At 32.2% G+C, this 15,981-nt stretch overlaps 1 protein-coding gene across 1 annotated transcript; it reads right to left on the bottom strand.

Moving 5' to 3' along the window:
* Positions 1-9,852: 9,852 nt before the first annotated feature.
* Positions 9,853-12,399, bottom strand: LOC119610199. Its single transcript, XM_037965323.1, has 2 exons — positions 11,877-12,399; positions 9,853-11,771 (listed from the first exon to the last, which is right to left on the bottom strand). The coding sequence occupies exons 1-2, from the start codon at positions 12,397-12,399 to the stop codon at positions 9,853-9,855; spliced, it is 2,442 nt and encodes an 813-aa protein (XP_037821251.1).
* Between the last annotated feature and the right edge of the window lie 3,582 nt (positions 12,400-15,981).

Here is a 15,981-nt window from a genome sequence, read left to right as displayed (position 1 = left end):
TATGTTTCTCCATTGCAGTGCGTGAAATAGCCTATTATTTTAAATCAAATGCTATAATTCTTAAAAGTCAAATTTTATAATTAATAATACAAATATCAGCTCATCTATTTTAATGGGTTTTGATAAAATATTATGCACTACTTTGCTTTTTTGCCAAAAATAAATTTATTGGTGCTATTGACTATTTGACAGGTCCAAATTGGAGTACATAAGCGTTTGGACGTATAAATTCACTTATTAATTTTGCAATTTTTTTTACTTTATAAGACTATAGTTTTCTAGTAATAATATTACAAAATTATGGAGAAAAATATTGACGGATAATAACGTAATCAACGTATAACTGTATATACATAAATACATACATACATACATACATACATACATACATACATACATACATACATATATACATAAATACATACATACATACATACATACATACATACATACATACATACATACATACATACATACATACATACATACATACATACATACATACATACATACATACATACATACATACATACATACATACATACATACATACATACATACATACATACATACATACATACATACATACATACATACATACATACATACATACATACATACATACATACATACATACATACATACATACATACATACATACATACATACATACATACATACATACATACATACATACATACATACATACATACATACATACATACATACATACATACATACATACATACATACATACATACATACATACATACATACATATCTATGTCCCATTGAACTCGACTATTGACTTTAGTCCCTTCTGACAATTTTCACTTACCAAACCAAATTAATTAAAGAATTAAAGGGATTCAAATCAATTCCTCTTTAGATAAATTAGTCATTTGCCCATTACACTATGGAGTATATGTAAAATACATACATATAACACATTTAGCAAGAAACCTTGCGGCGGCAGCATCACACTTAAGGACAAAAAGGCGTAGACACCACCTAAAAACACACGTTACAAACATATATACATATGTATGTATCTACATGGTGTGTATTCATTTCTCTGTTGGTCTGTTGCATTTTGATGTCCTTTTTATATAAAAAACCAGAATTTCAACATTTTGCAATAAAAACAACTTTTTTATAATGATGCGATAAATTGAGATAAAACCAGAAAATTAAATGTTGTTTATCATTCACTAGGGAGAGATGCTGTGACCTTTAGGTTTACAAAAATTTAACCTTAATTGTCAAAAGGTCGGAGTTTATGTTGAAGCATTAAAAAAACTTTATATTAATAATGACACTGATCTCTTTAAATACATTTTTTGAAATAGTATTAATAACACTATGTAAAATAAAAATTTTATGTATGAGTAGTTTTTATGTAGTAGACTATTTTGACAACTTTTATAAATATAATTTAGTTTTTTGAAAATGTTAAGTTTTGCGGCATAATATATTAGCACATTGAATTAATAAGAACAATTGGTGTTGTTTTTATATATTTTCTTGTGACCGGCTTAAATTATTTTCCAACATTATTTATATGTATTTCGAACAAAAGTTCGAATTATAAAATAATGTAATACTTACCTGAAAATCTTTTAAACTTAATTTACGATATTCGAACATAATATTGTAATGCCTTCTTTAGTCCATTTACAATTTTCGAACATTTTTATAGTTTTGTTATTATAAATATTTAGGAGATGACAGAAATATCGCTTTATGTACCCTAATACCAATTTCACGATCTCGAGAATGACAATAATTATAAAGACTAAGGAACACCTTTAAATAATATGGGCAATTTCACTTCAAGTGACCCAACTAATGAAATCGATTTGGATGAAATTTGCACCAAGGTTAGTACTATTGGATAGTAGGCCATACATATCGCTCAAGAACTGCCGGAGGTAGAGGCGGTCAAAGTTAGTAAGATTTTGTATTAAATGCATTGAAAAAAGTTCGGTCATGTGTATGAAATTTATTTCCAAACTTTATATAGATTTTCATTTTAACGGTTTTTATATTATTTACTCATTTAAATTCAGAAATAGAAGCAGAATATAATTATAAACAAGCAGTTATTGGCTAACCACAAAAATATTTGCATCAAAGTTTCTCATCTTCAGAAAACGCAGTGTTTTTCTTTTAAGAAAAACTTGTGAAGCACACCCTTCCCGCTAATTAAAATTAATAAAATTATATTCATTTAGGTTGGTATTAATGAGGTCTATAACAAAATCTATAAGCCGTTCGAAAAAATACAACCATTTTGGATTTAATGCAATTTTAAAAAAATGCATTCGAATATATGCATAAATAAATTAAAACCTCATAATTTTTAATCTACCAAACATAAATGCATATTTTTTAGGAAATGATTGTAAATTAACGTATTAATTCATCATGTTAAATAGTCTATAAAAAATGTGTACTTAATTTTATAAAAAAATATTTTGAAGAGGTTGAAAAAACTCTTAAAATATTTGAGTTAAGTTAATCTGTATTTTGAGTCCTTCGTTGTGGGTTATATCCACGCTTATATTTCTGAGTTTCAGGTAAAAACGTAATTTTGGGTATTTTTTCAAACTGTTATCTTTAAACCTCTATAACTTTGGCGGCTTTTGCAAAAAATTATTCACGAGAAGATAATTGTACTTCTAAGATTTTAGACAATGTCCACACAAAATATCGCTGATGTGCTATTAAAAAATTTCATAATTTCTTTTAACCCCAAAATCTAAATTAACAAGTAAGAGTGCTATATTCGGCTGTGCCGAATCTTATATACCCTTCACCATAGTGTATTTAAAAAATATAAATTTTATAAAATTTAAATTTATGTACCTATTTAATTTTCCCGATTATATCATTATTATAGCAATAGCAAAACAAAATGAACAACAACAACGCTAAACGAAATAAACACTCAAAAAACAAAATACACAAGGCAGTAAAACCTACAGACATCAAACATACGGAACTGTACACCAACAAACAAAAACAATATACACAAGGCATTGAAACACACAGCCATCCAAACATACAAAACTGAATACACCAAGAAACAAAAACAATATACACAAGGCACTGAAACACACAGCCATCCAACATGTGAAACGAAATACTCAATGAATAAGCAGTGTTGTTGTTGTTGCTTATTAATCAAAGCATGAAAAAATTGTCTTTTTTAATGAAATTTTCAGGGTTGTCTCGGATTTTTGCTTATATCTCCGTCATTTATGGACCGATTTTGTTGATTTTAAATAGCGATCTTCTCGAAAGCATGTCTAACAGCATTATTGAAGATTCGGATCTCGCCGATATCTGGGGTCCTCTAAAAACTGATTTCAACAGACAGACAGACGGACAGACAGACAGACATGGCTTAATCGACTCCGCTATCTATAAGGATCCAGAATATATATACTTTATAGGGTCGGAAAATTATATTATAGAAATTACAAACGGAATGACAAATTTATATATACCCTTCTCACGAGGGTGAAGGGTATAAAAAGAGAATTTCCCATATGTAATACAAAAACACACAATTTGTTTTCGAAAAATTAAAAAATATGCAAAATATGCTATAAAAATGTTATAAATATGCAAAATATATGGAATTTAAAGCAAAATATGTAATTTATGAATTTTTAATAAAATATACGAAAATATGACACAACAAATCGATGCCATTTTGTTGCAAATTATTTGATCCGAAAAGAAAACTAATTAAAAGTTATTTTGAGTAACTGACTACAAACATGCATTTGCATACAACTGACTGCGCTGGTAATCATAGTTATCAAATTTTAGTCAATTTGGACTACAGTAACAGGTTTAAAAAGAATTAAAACCATAAAAAAAATTTCCGACATAATTTCGAATTTAACTTCGAATATTCGTCAAAATATTGTATGTTTCCTCTGGCCAAATTCGAGCTACGGGAACTGATGCCAACAGCTTTGAAAGTTTTTGTCACCAGTAAACTAAACACCGACACTTTCAGTCAATTTTTCCATTAAAATATAATCATATATAATCATATAAGGGCGAATATGTTTTGTTTTTAATAAAAAATTAGTTAATAATTTTGTATTTCGCTTGTATGTACTCTGCTCATTCAATTTGAATTTAAAACAAGTAAGTACCGGTTCTCACAGGAAAACTTTTTTTGGGAAACTTTTGATCAAAAGTTTTCCTGTGTGAACCGGCACTAAGAGTGCTATATACTGCTATGTGGAATCTTATATACCTACCATCAAATCATTGCCATATAAATAAACTTTGATATTTATGAATATTTTATGATCATATTTATATCGATATTAATATTACCTTGATATATTTGAAAGAGGTTCATTAATAAAGGTTTAACTTTTAAAAACAAATCGTTATTGTCCAATTTTTATAACCACAAACTGTTTTTTTTTTATGAGGACTTATATTCGTGGTAGTGCCAATCATGGACCTATCCTCATCTGTCTCTACAACAGTTATTTGTTTTTAATTTTAAAGCTGTATTCGTATCTTATTTCATATTTTTAAGTAACTAACGAGAGTTAAAGTAATTTTATGAAGAGGACCTTATAGGAGAAGTAGTGTTATATATGGACAAATTCAAAGTTGGTAGGAAGATTTCAATTCCTTTTTTATGTAAAATTTCATAGATCTATTCATATTTATAACATTAATGACATTTTCTTAAAGGGTCCTTATACGGGGTTAGGGTTAATTATGGACCGAGCCTCATAAAATTTGGTAGAGAGATTTTATCTTATACAAAACTAGTTTATGTCGAATTTCATTACGGTACTTGTATTTTTCAGCCAGTAATAAGCGTTAAAGTACTTTTCTGAAGGGGACCTTATGTGCGGGGGTAGGATCAATATGAACCGATTATCGTAAAATCGAACGATTTTGGTTCATACAAATCATATTTATGTGGAATTTCATCATTGAACTTGCATTTTTCAGCCAATAATGAGCGTTTAAGTGAGATTCTGAGAGGGAACTTATATGCGAGGTAGGGTCACTTATGGACTGAACCTCGTAAAATTTGATAGAGAGATTTTAGCTCATACAAAACTAGTTTATGTCGAATTTCATAGGTCTAGTAGAACTATGCAATTCGTCAAAAATTGGCTATCACGCTCAGTGCTGAACGTTAACGACTTTGGTTCATACAAATCATGTTTACGTTGAATGTCGTCGTTGTACTCGCATTTTTAAGCCAGTAGTGTGCGTTAAAGTCATTATCTCATGGGGCCTTATATGGGGCGTAGGGACCTATCCTCGTAAAATTTTGTAGAACAATTTTGGTTCATATAAGTCAATATTCGACATAATTTCATCGCTCTACTCGTATTTTTAAATGATGAAACAGAACTGGGTCATAGCGTTTTTTTTTATACAAATTGGCATTTTTTGAAGTCGTAGAATGCGCTTGTAAAAATAGATTTTATTTTATTTTGAGAGCGTTTATTTTTATGCTCACATTTTTAGGTACTCATTCTCTCAACAGCATTACCATACTTTCAAAATATTTTCATATATTTTATAAACAAAACCATGTAAATAGGCTACAAAAAAATAAAAACAAAAGAAAATAAATAGAAATATGAGAGAATTTGTAGTTACTGCCGTAGCTTTAATTATGGTCCTATGTCGTTTTGCCAAAGTTTTTGCTTGAAGTTACAGTCGTGTTCTGTTTCACCATTAAGTCTGTAAAAGTGTGATCGAGTGATCGATTATTCGACATTTTCCATAAACCGGTTTTCGAATAGTTCGAATAGTTGATATTTGAAAAAACCGGTTGATATTTTTCATATTCAGAAAAAAACCGGTTAACCGGTTTTTCATTATAAATAAAAATCTATTTTAATTTTAAAAAATTAATGTTTATGTCTAAATTTGATTAATAAAACATGTCCCGAACTGATTTTTAACAGTTTAAAAGTTTATAACTTTAGATCTAGTCGTCTGATTTACATTATTTCTTTAATGTAAAAAAAAAATAGGAAAAAAGTGGGACACATCTGTTAAACGTAAAGTACTATGTAATCCTAGCTTATTCTGAAGTCCTTGTTTAGGCAATTTTCATAGGCATTCCAACACATCCACAATATTTCAGCCGCAAATTAATTATGATAATTGGAATATAATCCTAAGATTGATAAAATTTTATCAAACAGTTATTCCAATCAATATTACAAATAAATTTTTTTAATAATAAGAAAATCAAAAAAATTTGACCAAAGGTGCTTTACAAAAATATACTCTAAATACTCGACTAGAATATTTTTATACCCACAATCAAAAAAGATGGGGGGTACCTATATTGATTTTATCATTCCGTTTGTAACACATCGAAATATTGGTTGTAGCCCCACTAGAGTATATATAGTATATAAGTAACTAAAAAAGCAAAAACTGTAGCTGACGTTCGTATAAAAATGAAGTTGGCTGCAGTTTGGTGTGGGTGCTATTGGACTTCAAGGATGGTATCTTTCAATTGTTCACTAATGTGAACATCTTCCCGGGCCTGGCAACCTGTGAAGAGAAAGGAACAATTATTTTTATTTATTCAATAAAAATGGTGTAGGGTAATAGGGTAAATTATGCATGTAAAATACTTCATTGTGTGTGGGTTTATTGGGTAGAGGATCCTATGACCAGCCAGCCAAGGGTAAAATCCTGAGCTATAAGTGAGCCCCCGTCGATGTGGATTACATTGAGCTGAAGAATGCTGATGTATAAATCTCCTCCAATCTCCATAGAGACAGATTTGTTCGAATAAAATTCGGGGTCAGCAAGTGAGATACGACAAACTTTGTTTTTAATGGCTTCGCCCATTGGGTTTGGGTAAGGGGTTTTTGGAAGATCTTTAACAACTTCCATACAAACCTCGTATCTAACGTTTGATGTTAGATTTGGTCCAATTAACACTTTGACGAAAACCTCGTTGTCGATTGTGAAGGGTTTCAAACTGGTGTCTCGTACTAACACGGATGCAATTCGGGACTTTGTTAGGCTGGGGTTTAATATGGCCCTTGCTATCCGGTTTCCGCTTTCCATGATCATCTGGACAACTACAGTCGGTACGAAGGTTTTCGTCATGGATGTTGTAATTGGTGTGGTTATGGCTGTTGTTGCTATGGAATGACGTGGTGCTGGTATGGGTTGAGTTCTTGGAGCTGGAGTTGGTGGTGGGGATCGGTCTTGTAACAAATTCTTTAAGATCCTATTTGGACCATGTAGGGTGGAGTGGTGTTTACCACCACATTGTTGGCAACGAGCCTTGCTGGTGCAGCTGCCTATTAAATGATTTCTCGCCAATCAATTCACGCAATAATGTAGGCTGACTGCCGTTTGATACTTCTGCGCCAAATTCATTTTGTTGAATTTATGGCAGTTTGTCAAACGGTGGTCAGCTTTACAGATGCCGCAACCAAAATGTTTTGTGGGCTCGGTATGGCGATGATGATTTCGGTTTCCTTTGCGGCGAGAAACGTTTGCCTTGTGGGAGCGCTCATTGCGATGGCCAGAACGTCTGGACTTTGAACCATGCTTATTGTTGCGTGCCATTCTGTGTAGAAATAGAAAATGGGTTATGAAATGAAATATTATGAATGAGTTAGTGTGTTAGGGTGAAGTATTAAATGTTATTCATAATATATTTGGGTTAGTGTATGGCTTAGTTGAAATAATTAACGATATTGTCATATTGGGTTAGTAAAAGTATTAGACTAATTAGCGGGTAAAACAACAATTTTAGTAATTGGTCGGGTTAGAGTTCCAGTTGAATTTTGTAAGTCAACTACTCTATTTCTACCATCAGAACCAGGGTGTTTTGGTCACACGTCCAAGTAACCATTCGTTGGGTGCTAAATTGTCTTGTCTAATTACTAAAATATCACCTATTTCAACTTTTCGGGTAGGGGTTTTCCACTTATATCTTTTATGGAGCTCTTTAAGATATTCATCTTTCCATCTTTTACAAAAGTTGTGATGTTGTATCTTTAATTTTTGCCATCTGTTAGCCAGGGTTATATTATCACTGCTTGTGTCGGGTTCTGCAGGGGTAAGTATGGGTGAGCCAATTAAAAAGTGTCCACTGGTTAACGGGTTAAGATCCTGAGGGTTTTCACTTGACGGACTTAAGGGTCTCGAGTTTAGGCATCCTTCTATTCGAGCAAGGAGTGTAGCTAGCTCTTCAAATGTATATTTCAGGGTATTTATTTTCCTCAAATGAGCTTTAAAGCTTTTAACTCCTGCCTCCCATAAATCGCCCATGTGTGGTGCACCTGGGGGTATAAAATGCCACGTCAAATTCTGAAAACTGTTAGTAGATATAACGGAACCTTTCAATTGCCTGATGTATTCCTGTCGCTCTATGGCTTTTGTTGCAAAGCAAACAAAAACACAAACGTAACATTTCGTTATTTTACAAGTTCTGCCACTATATGCCTTGACGTCAAATGGTCCTGCAAAATCAACTCCAACATTTGTAAAAGCTTAATCAATTTGGGTTCTTTCTGGTGGCAACGCCGCCATAAATTGGGTTGTTTGTCTATTCCTATATCTTATGCAGGGTGAGTATTTGTTAACAACATTACTAATCAGATTCTTAAGCTTCGGAATCCAATATCCTGATCGAATTATTCTCAACATAAGTTGATTTCCACCATGCAGGGTTACCAGGTGGACGTGTTGTACTAGTAGCTTAGCAAATGCACTTTTATAGGGTACTAATATAGGGTGTCTTTCGGAATAGGACAAACTGTTGAAATTTGCTAGTCTACCATTTGCACGCATTATCTTTGCAGAATCTAAAAATGGCGTTAGGGTAAGCAGGTCGCTTTTGTTTCATACAGGGTATTTTCTCTTCAAACAGTTATATTCGTTGTTGAAATATTCTGTCTGACAAAGAATAATAAGTCTATCACGGGTAGATTTGATCTCTGACGCATCAAGTTCAATACTTGGGTGGGTAGTTAATAAACGTAGTCTATCATTGACTAGTTGTGGGTTATTTCGATCAAGAATAACTCTATCATTTCGAATTGTATTTCTTCGGGTATATGATGCGCGATCACAAAATCGATAGACATATGTCATTACTCTTAGAGCTTTTGACAATTTCGAAAATCTTGATAATATATCTGGGTTTTCAGTATTCGTATTAACCAAGGAAGGGTGGATATTAACGGTCGTAGTAAACGACTGACTAACTTTAGCTTCAGCTTGAGTAATAAAGTGTTTATTTGTTGTTGGCCACTTCGACGCGACTTCTTTCAACCACGATGGTCCATTCCACCAAAAAGTGTCATCTTTTAACTCATCAGCATTACATCCTCGGTTAGCAACATCGGCAGGATTATCGTGTGAAGCAACATGGTTCCAATTTTCAACGCCGACAGTCTGGATTATTGTAGAAACTCGGTTTGCTACAAATGTGTTCCACGAGTTAGGGTGTTTACTAAGCCAGGCCAAAACTATAGATGAGTCGGTCCAGAAATACGTCTGATGTAAGGGTAGGTTGAGTAAATTATGTGTCATATTTGCCAACAACACTGCACCACAAAGTTCAAGTTTTGGTAGCGAGATTACTTTGATTGGCGCAACTCTCATCTTAGCGAAGAGTAGGGTTACGGAATTAGGTCCGTCTATGGCTGTTACTCGTGCATACAGACAAGCAGAGTATGCTTTTTTCAGAAGCATCTGAAAAACCATGAAACTCAATTTTTGCTGAAGGTGAAAAGTTAATCCATCTTGGAATACGAATTATATTAATATTATCGTAGAACTGCAAAAACTTTTGCCATTTTATAAGGGGTTAAGACATTCATCCCAAGCTGTATTATCTTGCCAAATTTGCTGCATAATAATCTTGGCAGATATAACAATTGGCGCTAACCAACCAGCTGGGTCAAAAAGACGAGCAATGTCTGATAACACAGTTCGCTTTGTGTATGCTGATTTTCCTTCAATTAAGGGTACATTAAAGAAAAGCGTATCTTCCTTAGCGTTCCAACGAATGCCTAACAGTTTAGCATTATTTGATTCGGGTAGGGTGAGTAAATCAACATCTAGTAGATGTTCTTCGGGTAAATTTTGTAATAAATCCTTTGTATTGGAAATCCACTTTCTCAAAGGAAAACCAGCAGAGTCAAGAGCAGCGATCAATTGGTATTGAGCTTTTTGAGCTTCCTCAATTGTGTGACCTCCAGCTAAGACATCGTCAACATACATGTTGTTTCGCAATATTTGCGAAGCTATAGGGTGGGTATTTTGAATGTCATCGGCTAATTTGTGTTGAGTTCTAATAGCTAGATATGGCGCACAGTTAACACCAAATGTAACTGTTTGCAGTTCATAATCTTGAATGGGCTCGTTGACGCTTTTACGGAATAATATTCGTTGGAAGAGTGTGTGGGTAGGGTTAAGCATAATTTGCCGGTACATTTTTGTAATATCGGCATTATAAACTATCATGTAAAAGCGCCATTTCAAGATAAGTACAACTAAATCTTGCTGTAGGGTAGGAACAGTGTGTAGGGTATCATTAAGACTGTTGCTATTCGAGGTTTTGCTAGATGCATTAAATACAACTCGAACTTTTGTCGTAACGCGATCAAGTTTAACAACAGCGTGATGTGGTAAATAATAATGGGTGTTTGAAGGAGTGTTTGGGTTATATTTAGTTGGTTTCATATGACCTAAATCGATATACTCTTGTAGCACCTTATCATATTCCATTTTAAGCTCTGGCTTTTTTATTAAACTTTTCTCGTCACGTAGAAATTGAGCCATAGCAACGTGTCTAGAGTTTCCTAACTCGACAGGAGGGTATATAAATGGTAAATTTACCTGATAACGGCCATTTGGTAATCGAAGGGTAGTGGTCATAAAGGTTTCTTCACATGAAGAACTTTCTTCTGAAACTTTGGGTTGGGTGGGTACATCTTCAATTTCCCAGAACTTGGTAAAAATTTTATCAAGCGTGACTGAACTGAAGTAAGAAACTAAGGGTTGGGTATTTTGCGAATTCTGAACGGGTCCTGTTAAAATCCAGCCAAACTCAGTCTCCTGAGCTATAAGGGTATTAAGAAGATCTTTTCGTACTCCAGATTTTAAAATCTGTGGGTAAAAATCGCTGCCAATAATAAAGTCTATAGGTCGACTTTCGTAGAATTTTTGGTCAGCCAATTGAATATTTTCCAAGTCTTGTATTAGGATGGGGTATAAATTTTGGGTGGGTAAGTTTTTGGTTAGTGTTTTAACAAGAATTGCTTGGATATTCAATTTAAATTCATTTTGTGTGTTAGAGCGCAATAGAACTTGACATAGTTTATTCGAACGAGCTGAAACTATTTTATTCAATCCTGATATTTCAGCAACTATGGGTGTAGTGGGTAATTTTAGCTTCCTTCTCAGTTTATCTGTGATAAACGAGAAGTCTGAAGCTGGGTCAATAAGCGCTCTAGCTGGAAATAATTCATCTTGAACTTCAACATTCAGAACTGCAGTTCCTAATAACTTCGTTCTGTCATCTATGGGTATGGGTTTGCTTGATTGGGTGTGGGTTGAGAAAGACTGTACTGCATTGTGCGATGTTGACGCCTGAGTATTTTCAACATGTGGGTTAGGGTTAGAATTCGGCTTGTGTAAAAGCGAATTATGTTTACCGCCGCAATATCTGCACTTAAATGTGCTATAACAATCTTTTATGACATGTCCAGTAGCTAAACAATTGTAACATATTCCATTCTCATTTACAAATTCAATTCTCTGGTTTAATTCTAAAGAATTGAATGAAGAACATTATCTTAGGGTGTGATTCTTTTCACAAAGTTTGCAAATAGACCCATAGAGTTTAGTTTGGGTGTTTTGTGCATTTGGTTTCTTTTGGGCATTTGCATTCTTTAGGGTATTTGAATTGGGTATATGGGTTGGGTTAGAGAATTTTTGTTCATTTTGAGGTTTGGGGTTTGGTTGGGTTTTCTTTGAAGAATGGGTTACATTGTGAAAGGCTTTGGCTCTTCTGTCAGGGTTATATTTACTTTCAGTAAAATGTTTGGGTTTAGAGTGGGTGTTAGGGTGGGTATTAGGATTCGAATCTGGAACATCGTTTACTGATGTAAGTTCCTTAAAAGTGTTCGTTAAGAACACATCAAGATTCGTCCATGGCGGCATTTCAGCGCTATCATTGAGAGTTTTTTCAAATTCTCTTTGGGTTTCTTTGGGTAGTTTTGATAAGCAAAGATATACGAAGATAGGATCCCAATTATCCGTATCAATTTCTAATGAATTTAAATTAGCAATACAACAATTAATCTTTCTTTGAAGCTTTCTTATAGAAGCACTACACATGGTGCTTACTGTGGGTAAATTAAAAAGGGTTTTTAATTGCGCATTGATTTGCATTCGTCTATTTTCAAATTGAGAGACGAGTTGGGTCCACGCAATGAGAAAGCCATCATTAGTTAGGGGTGCGTTGTCAACGATTTCTTTGGCTTCGCTGCTTGTTGTGGGGGTTCGGGTAATGATGGTCGGGTTTCGTTTGCTTTTGTGATCTCCTCAATCGATTCGTCGATCGAGATCATGCTTGACCTATAAAAACCTTTAGCAGATCTAACTTGTCTAACGACTTCACTTAAATTTATGGCTTCAGCCTTCTTAGGGTCAAGAATATCGGCGGATTCTCTAACTTGGGTGAATTTACGGTCAATTTTAGCCCATAATTCACTTAATTCCCGTTTTTGGAATTTAAGAGCGGGTAGAGATTGGAAATTTTCCGGGGTGGCGCGATAATCTTCATCAAATGATTTGGAATCTGTTTGGATGTATCTTAATAAATCGGCGACAACAGATTCTAAAGTAGACATATTGGGTAATTTATTAAAAATCTAAAAAAAAATTTGTAACAGCAAACTTAAATTTCCGACAGAGTATTTTATGTGTGTATGGGTACGCTACACAATTCGGGTGGTAATATTAGCTTAATCAAGCAATATATAAAAATATTTCGAAAATTCTATTAACAGGGTGGGTGGGTGAGTGGGTTTATAAATAGAAAATATTTTTATATTGTATTGTCTGATAAATAACGCTAGTTTATTACAAAAAATGGAAATTTAAAAAATATTTAGTAAGATGTAAAAAAAATACACTTAACTTGTTTGCTGGGGGTAGGGTACAAACCTTCACAAGAGAAAAACCAAAAATAATCTCTTGTGTTGTCAATTCTTCTTTACACCTTCTTCCCGTTATGAAGTATGTTGATCTTGTGTGTAGTGTTGTTGTTGTAATATGTAAGCTGTGTCTCTATGTTTAAGCGTGTGTATATGTTTTATGTGTATTTTATTTCTTATTTATTTTTGGGTATCAATGTTTTTTAATATTTTTAAAACTACTGTGATGTTGTTTTACTTTTTAATATTGTTTATAATTGTTTAAATAAAATATTTTGTTTTTAAATGTATGTACTTTTAAATAATGATTTAAATATTATTGTTTAAATGTTATTTGTGTATGTATTTCGTGTAATTTTTTATTTTATTAATAAAATTTAATATATATTTAACAAATATATTAGATAGGGTATGTGGGTATTTTTTATATTTTAAAAAACAATATTTTGGGTTTCACTGTAATTTTGTTGTGTGCTTTTTGTTAATAATATCTGGTTTTATTTTTAATGTGTTTTATATTTTTCTGTTTCCACTGTTTTTTTTTTTTTTGTTATGTAAAATGTTTTTTGTTTATTTTAAAATTGTTTCAATTTTATTTGGTGTAACTTTTTATTGTCTTTTGTAATTTTTTGTTCTATTTACACTTTGTTTTCTTTTTGTTTAATATTTTTTACACAATTTTGTTTGTTTTTAGTTTATATTATGTTTTGTTTGTATGGTATTTTAATTGTTTAATTTATGATTTTTAATTTTTAGTTTTATTTTTAAGGGTGGGTTTTTTAATTTTTCACATACACTTGTTTTTGCTTACTTTTACTTTCACACTTCACACACTTTTTATTTTTTAAGCTTACTTTCTTTTCAGCTTTATTTTTGTGGACTGTATTTTTTATTATTAGGGTAGAAGGGGGATCATGCTCCATAGGGGCACATCTGCCAAAGCGAATAACTTGAAAACTGAGTAATCGATTTTATCGCATTATCAAATTTTATTTTCGTTTATCGATTATCTATCATCCCTGAAAGTTTGAAAGATTAACTTTACATATGATGGGAGGCAGACGTGATTAATTGTTTTTCAAAGGGCTGTGAAAATATTTCACTGTGTGAATTTTTTGTACTAACTTTTTTAGTTTTTGTGATAGAAAAAGTATATTGGTCAGTGATAGAACGCCAATAATAGTGAACAATAAGACATAATAATATTTTCGATAATATAATTTTAAGCCCGAAAAAAATTGATACTAAACCCCAGAACTGCCCGTGGTGCACATTCGCCAAATATATGTAATGCTTGTGATGTAGAACAAAATTTGGTTAAAATATAGAAAAAATCAGTAATAATTTGTTTTAATTTTTTTTGTTAAGTTATGTGAAATAAACAATAAATATCTAGTTTATTATACTTTGTTTAGTGAATTAAAATATAAAACAGCAAAATAAGGTTTTATTTTTTAATTTTTTTGGCTTATTTTACTAATGACAAATCTGCACCATCCCCTTGGCGTATTTACCCCTTGGATGGGGCGGTATCGCCGTTTTTGGTCAGTGCGGAAAAGTTAAAAAAATATGTACATGAGGATGACTAAAGAAAGATTGAAAGGGATAAAACTAAAGCCAACATATCTAAGCATCCGAAAAAAGAAAAAAATTAAGAATATGTATTGAGGTTTTAATTTGAGGCCGCCTCAAAAAAAAGTGGCGTATGGTCCCCCTTCTACCCTAATGTAGCCGTTTCTTTTTTAAAGGCTCGATTGGACCAATGTTTATTTAGGGGTTAGAGGGAGATGGGTATTGTGGGTTTACTTACGCGGGAATAAGGAATTAGGTAAATAAGAAGAATTTGGCATTTTCAAAAACGTTATAAACCGTATATACATATGTATATTGAACTTTGGGTAAGTATATAGTGTAAGTATAATATATAGGATAAGTATATAATTCACAAAATTTTAGGTTAGATTTTATGTGCAATGTAGAGGTAAGTATTTATTATATATATAGGGTTAAGTTTTAATATTTATTTATTTTATATATTGTAAGTAATTTAATTAACCAAACTGTGATACACTATGCTGTGATTTCTATTAGTATATAAGTTTTAATATTTTAATTTACTTTTAAGGCCCAAATAGACTACACAAGCGGCTTATCAAACATACTTTTTTCATTCGCACACACATTACACAAACATTGCTCGTACAAACACCGATTTTTTCACGTTTTTGTGGACTTTCAAAGATACAGATGTCAATTTTTCTTAGAAATGTAAATTTTTTGAAAAATTTGTTATTATTAAATATAAACCATACAAATGGTTTGACAAAAATTCAATATGTTTGTGTAAAAATCAAAATTTTTTAATTTTTGTACAAACAAACAGCAAGCATTTGTACAAACAGGAAACACCCTCATACACTACACAACAGGCTTGCACAAACGTAAAATATTGGTATGTTTGTCAAGCCGCTTGTGTAGTCTATTTGGGCCTTAATGTTTAATGTTTTAAATTTATTTTATAAATTGAAATAAATATTTAGTTTTAATTTTGGATTTTAAATTTTTTATAATACATTGAAACACTTTTACTTAAATTTGTGGTTTGTAGTTTTCCTTTTAAGTTATTATTTTTAACTTTAAAACTGCCGGGTTAACGAGGCCACAGATTTGTTTGTTCTTCTTCAGATAGATTGAATAGAAGTAAGTAAAAAAGCAAAAACTGCAGCTGACGTTCGTATAAAAATGAAGTTGGCTGCAGTTT

The sequence above is a fragment of the Lucilia sericata genome, unplaced genomic scaffold, assembly GCF_015586225.1.
Source record: "Lucilia sericata isolate MDLA Ls3-8-SP2 unplaced genomic scaffold, ASM1558622v1 Contig000027F_arrow, whole genome shotgun sequence".
NCBI lineage: Eukaryota > Metazoa > Arthropoda > Insecta > Diptera > Calliphoridae > Lucilia > Lucilia sericata.
Note: the sequence above shows the minus strand (reverse complement) of the source record. Positions and strands in the feature narration are given on the sequence as shown.

Coding starts and splice junctions, on each gene's coding strand:
- LOC119610199 (XM_037965323.1), bottom strand. CDS start 12,399: ATGTGTAGTGCTTCTATAAGAAAGCTTCAAAGAAAGATTAATTGTTGT. Junction 11,772..11,876: donor TGGGTCTATTTGCAAACTTT/GTGAAAAGAATC, acceptor ACAATTGTTTAG/CTACTGGACATGTCATAAAA.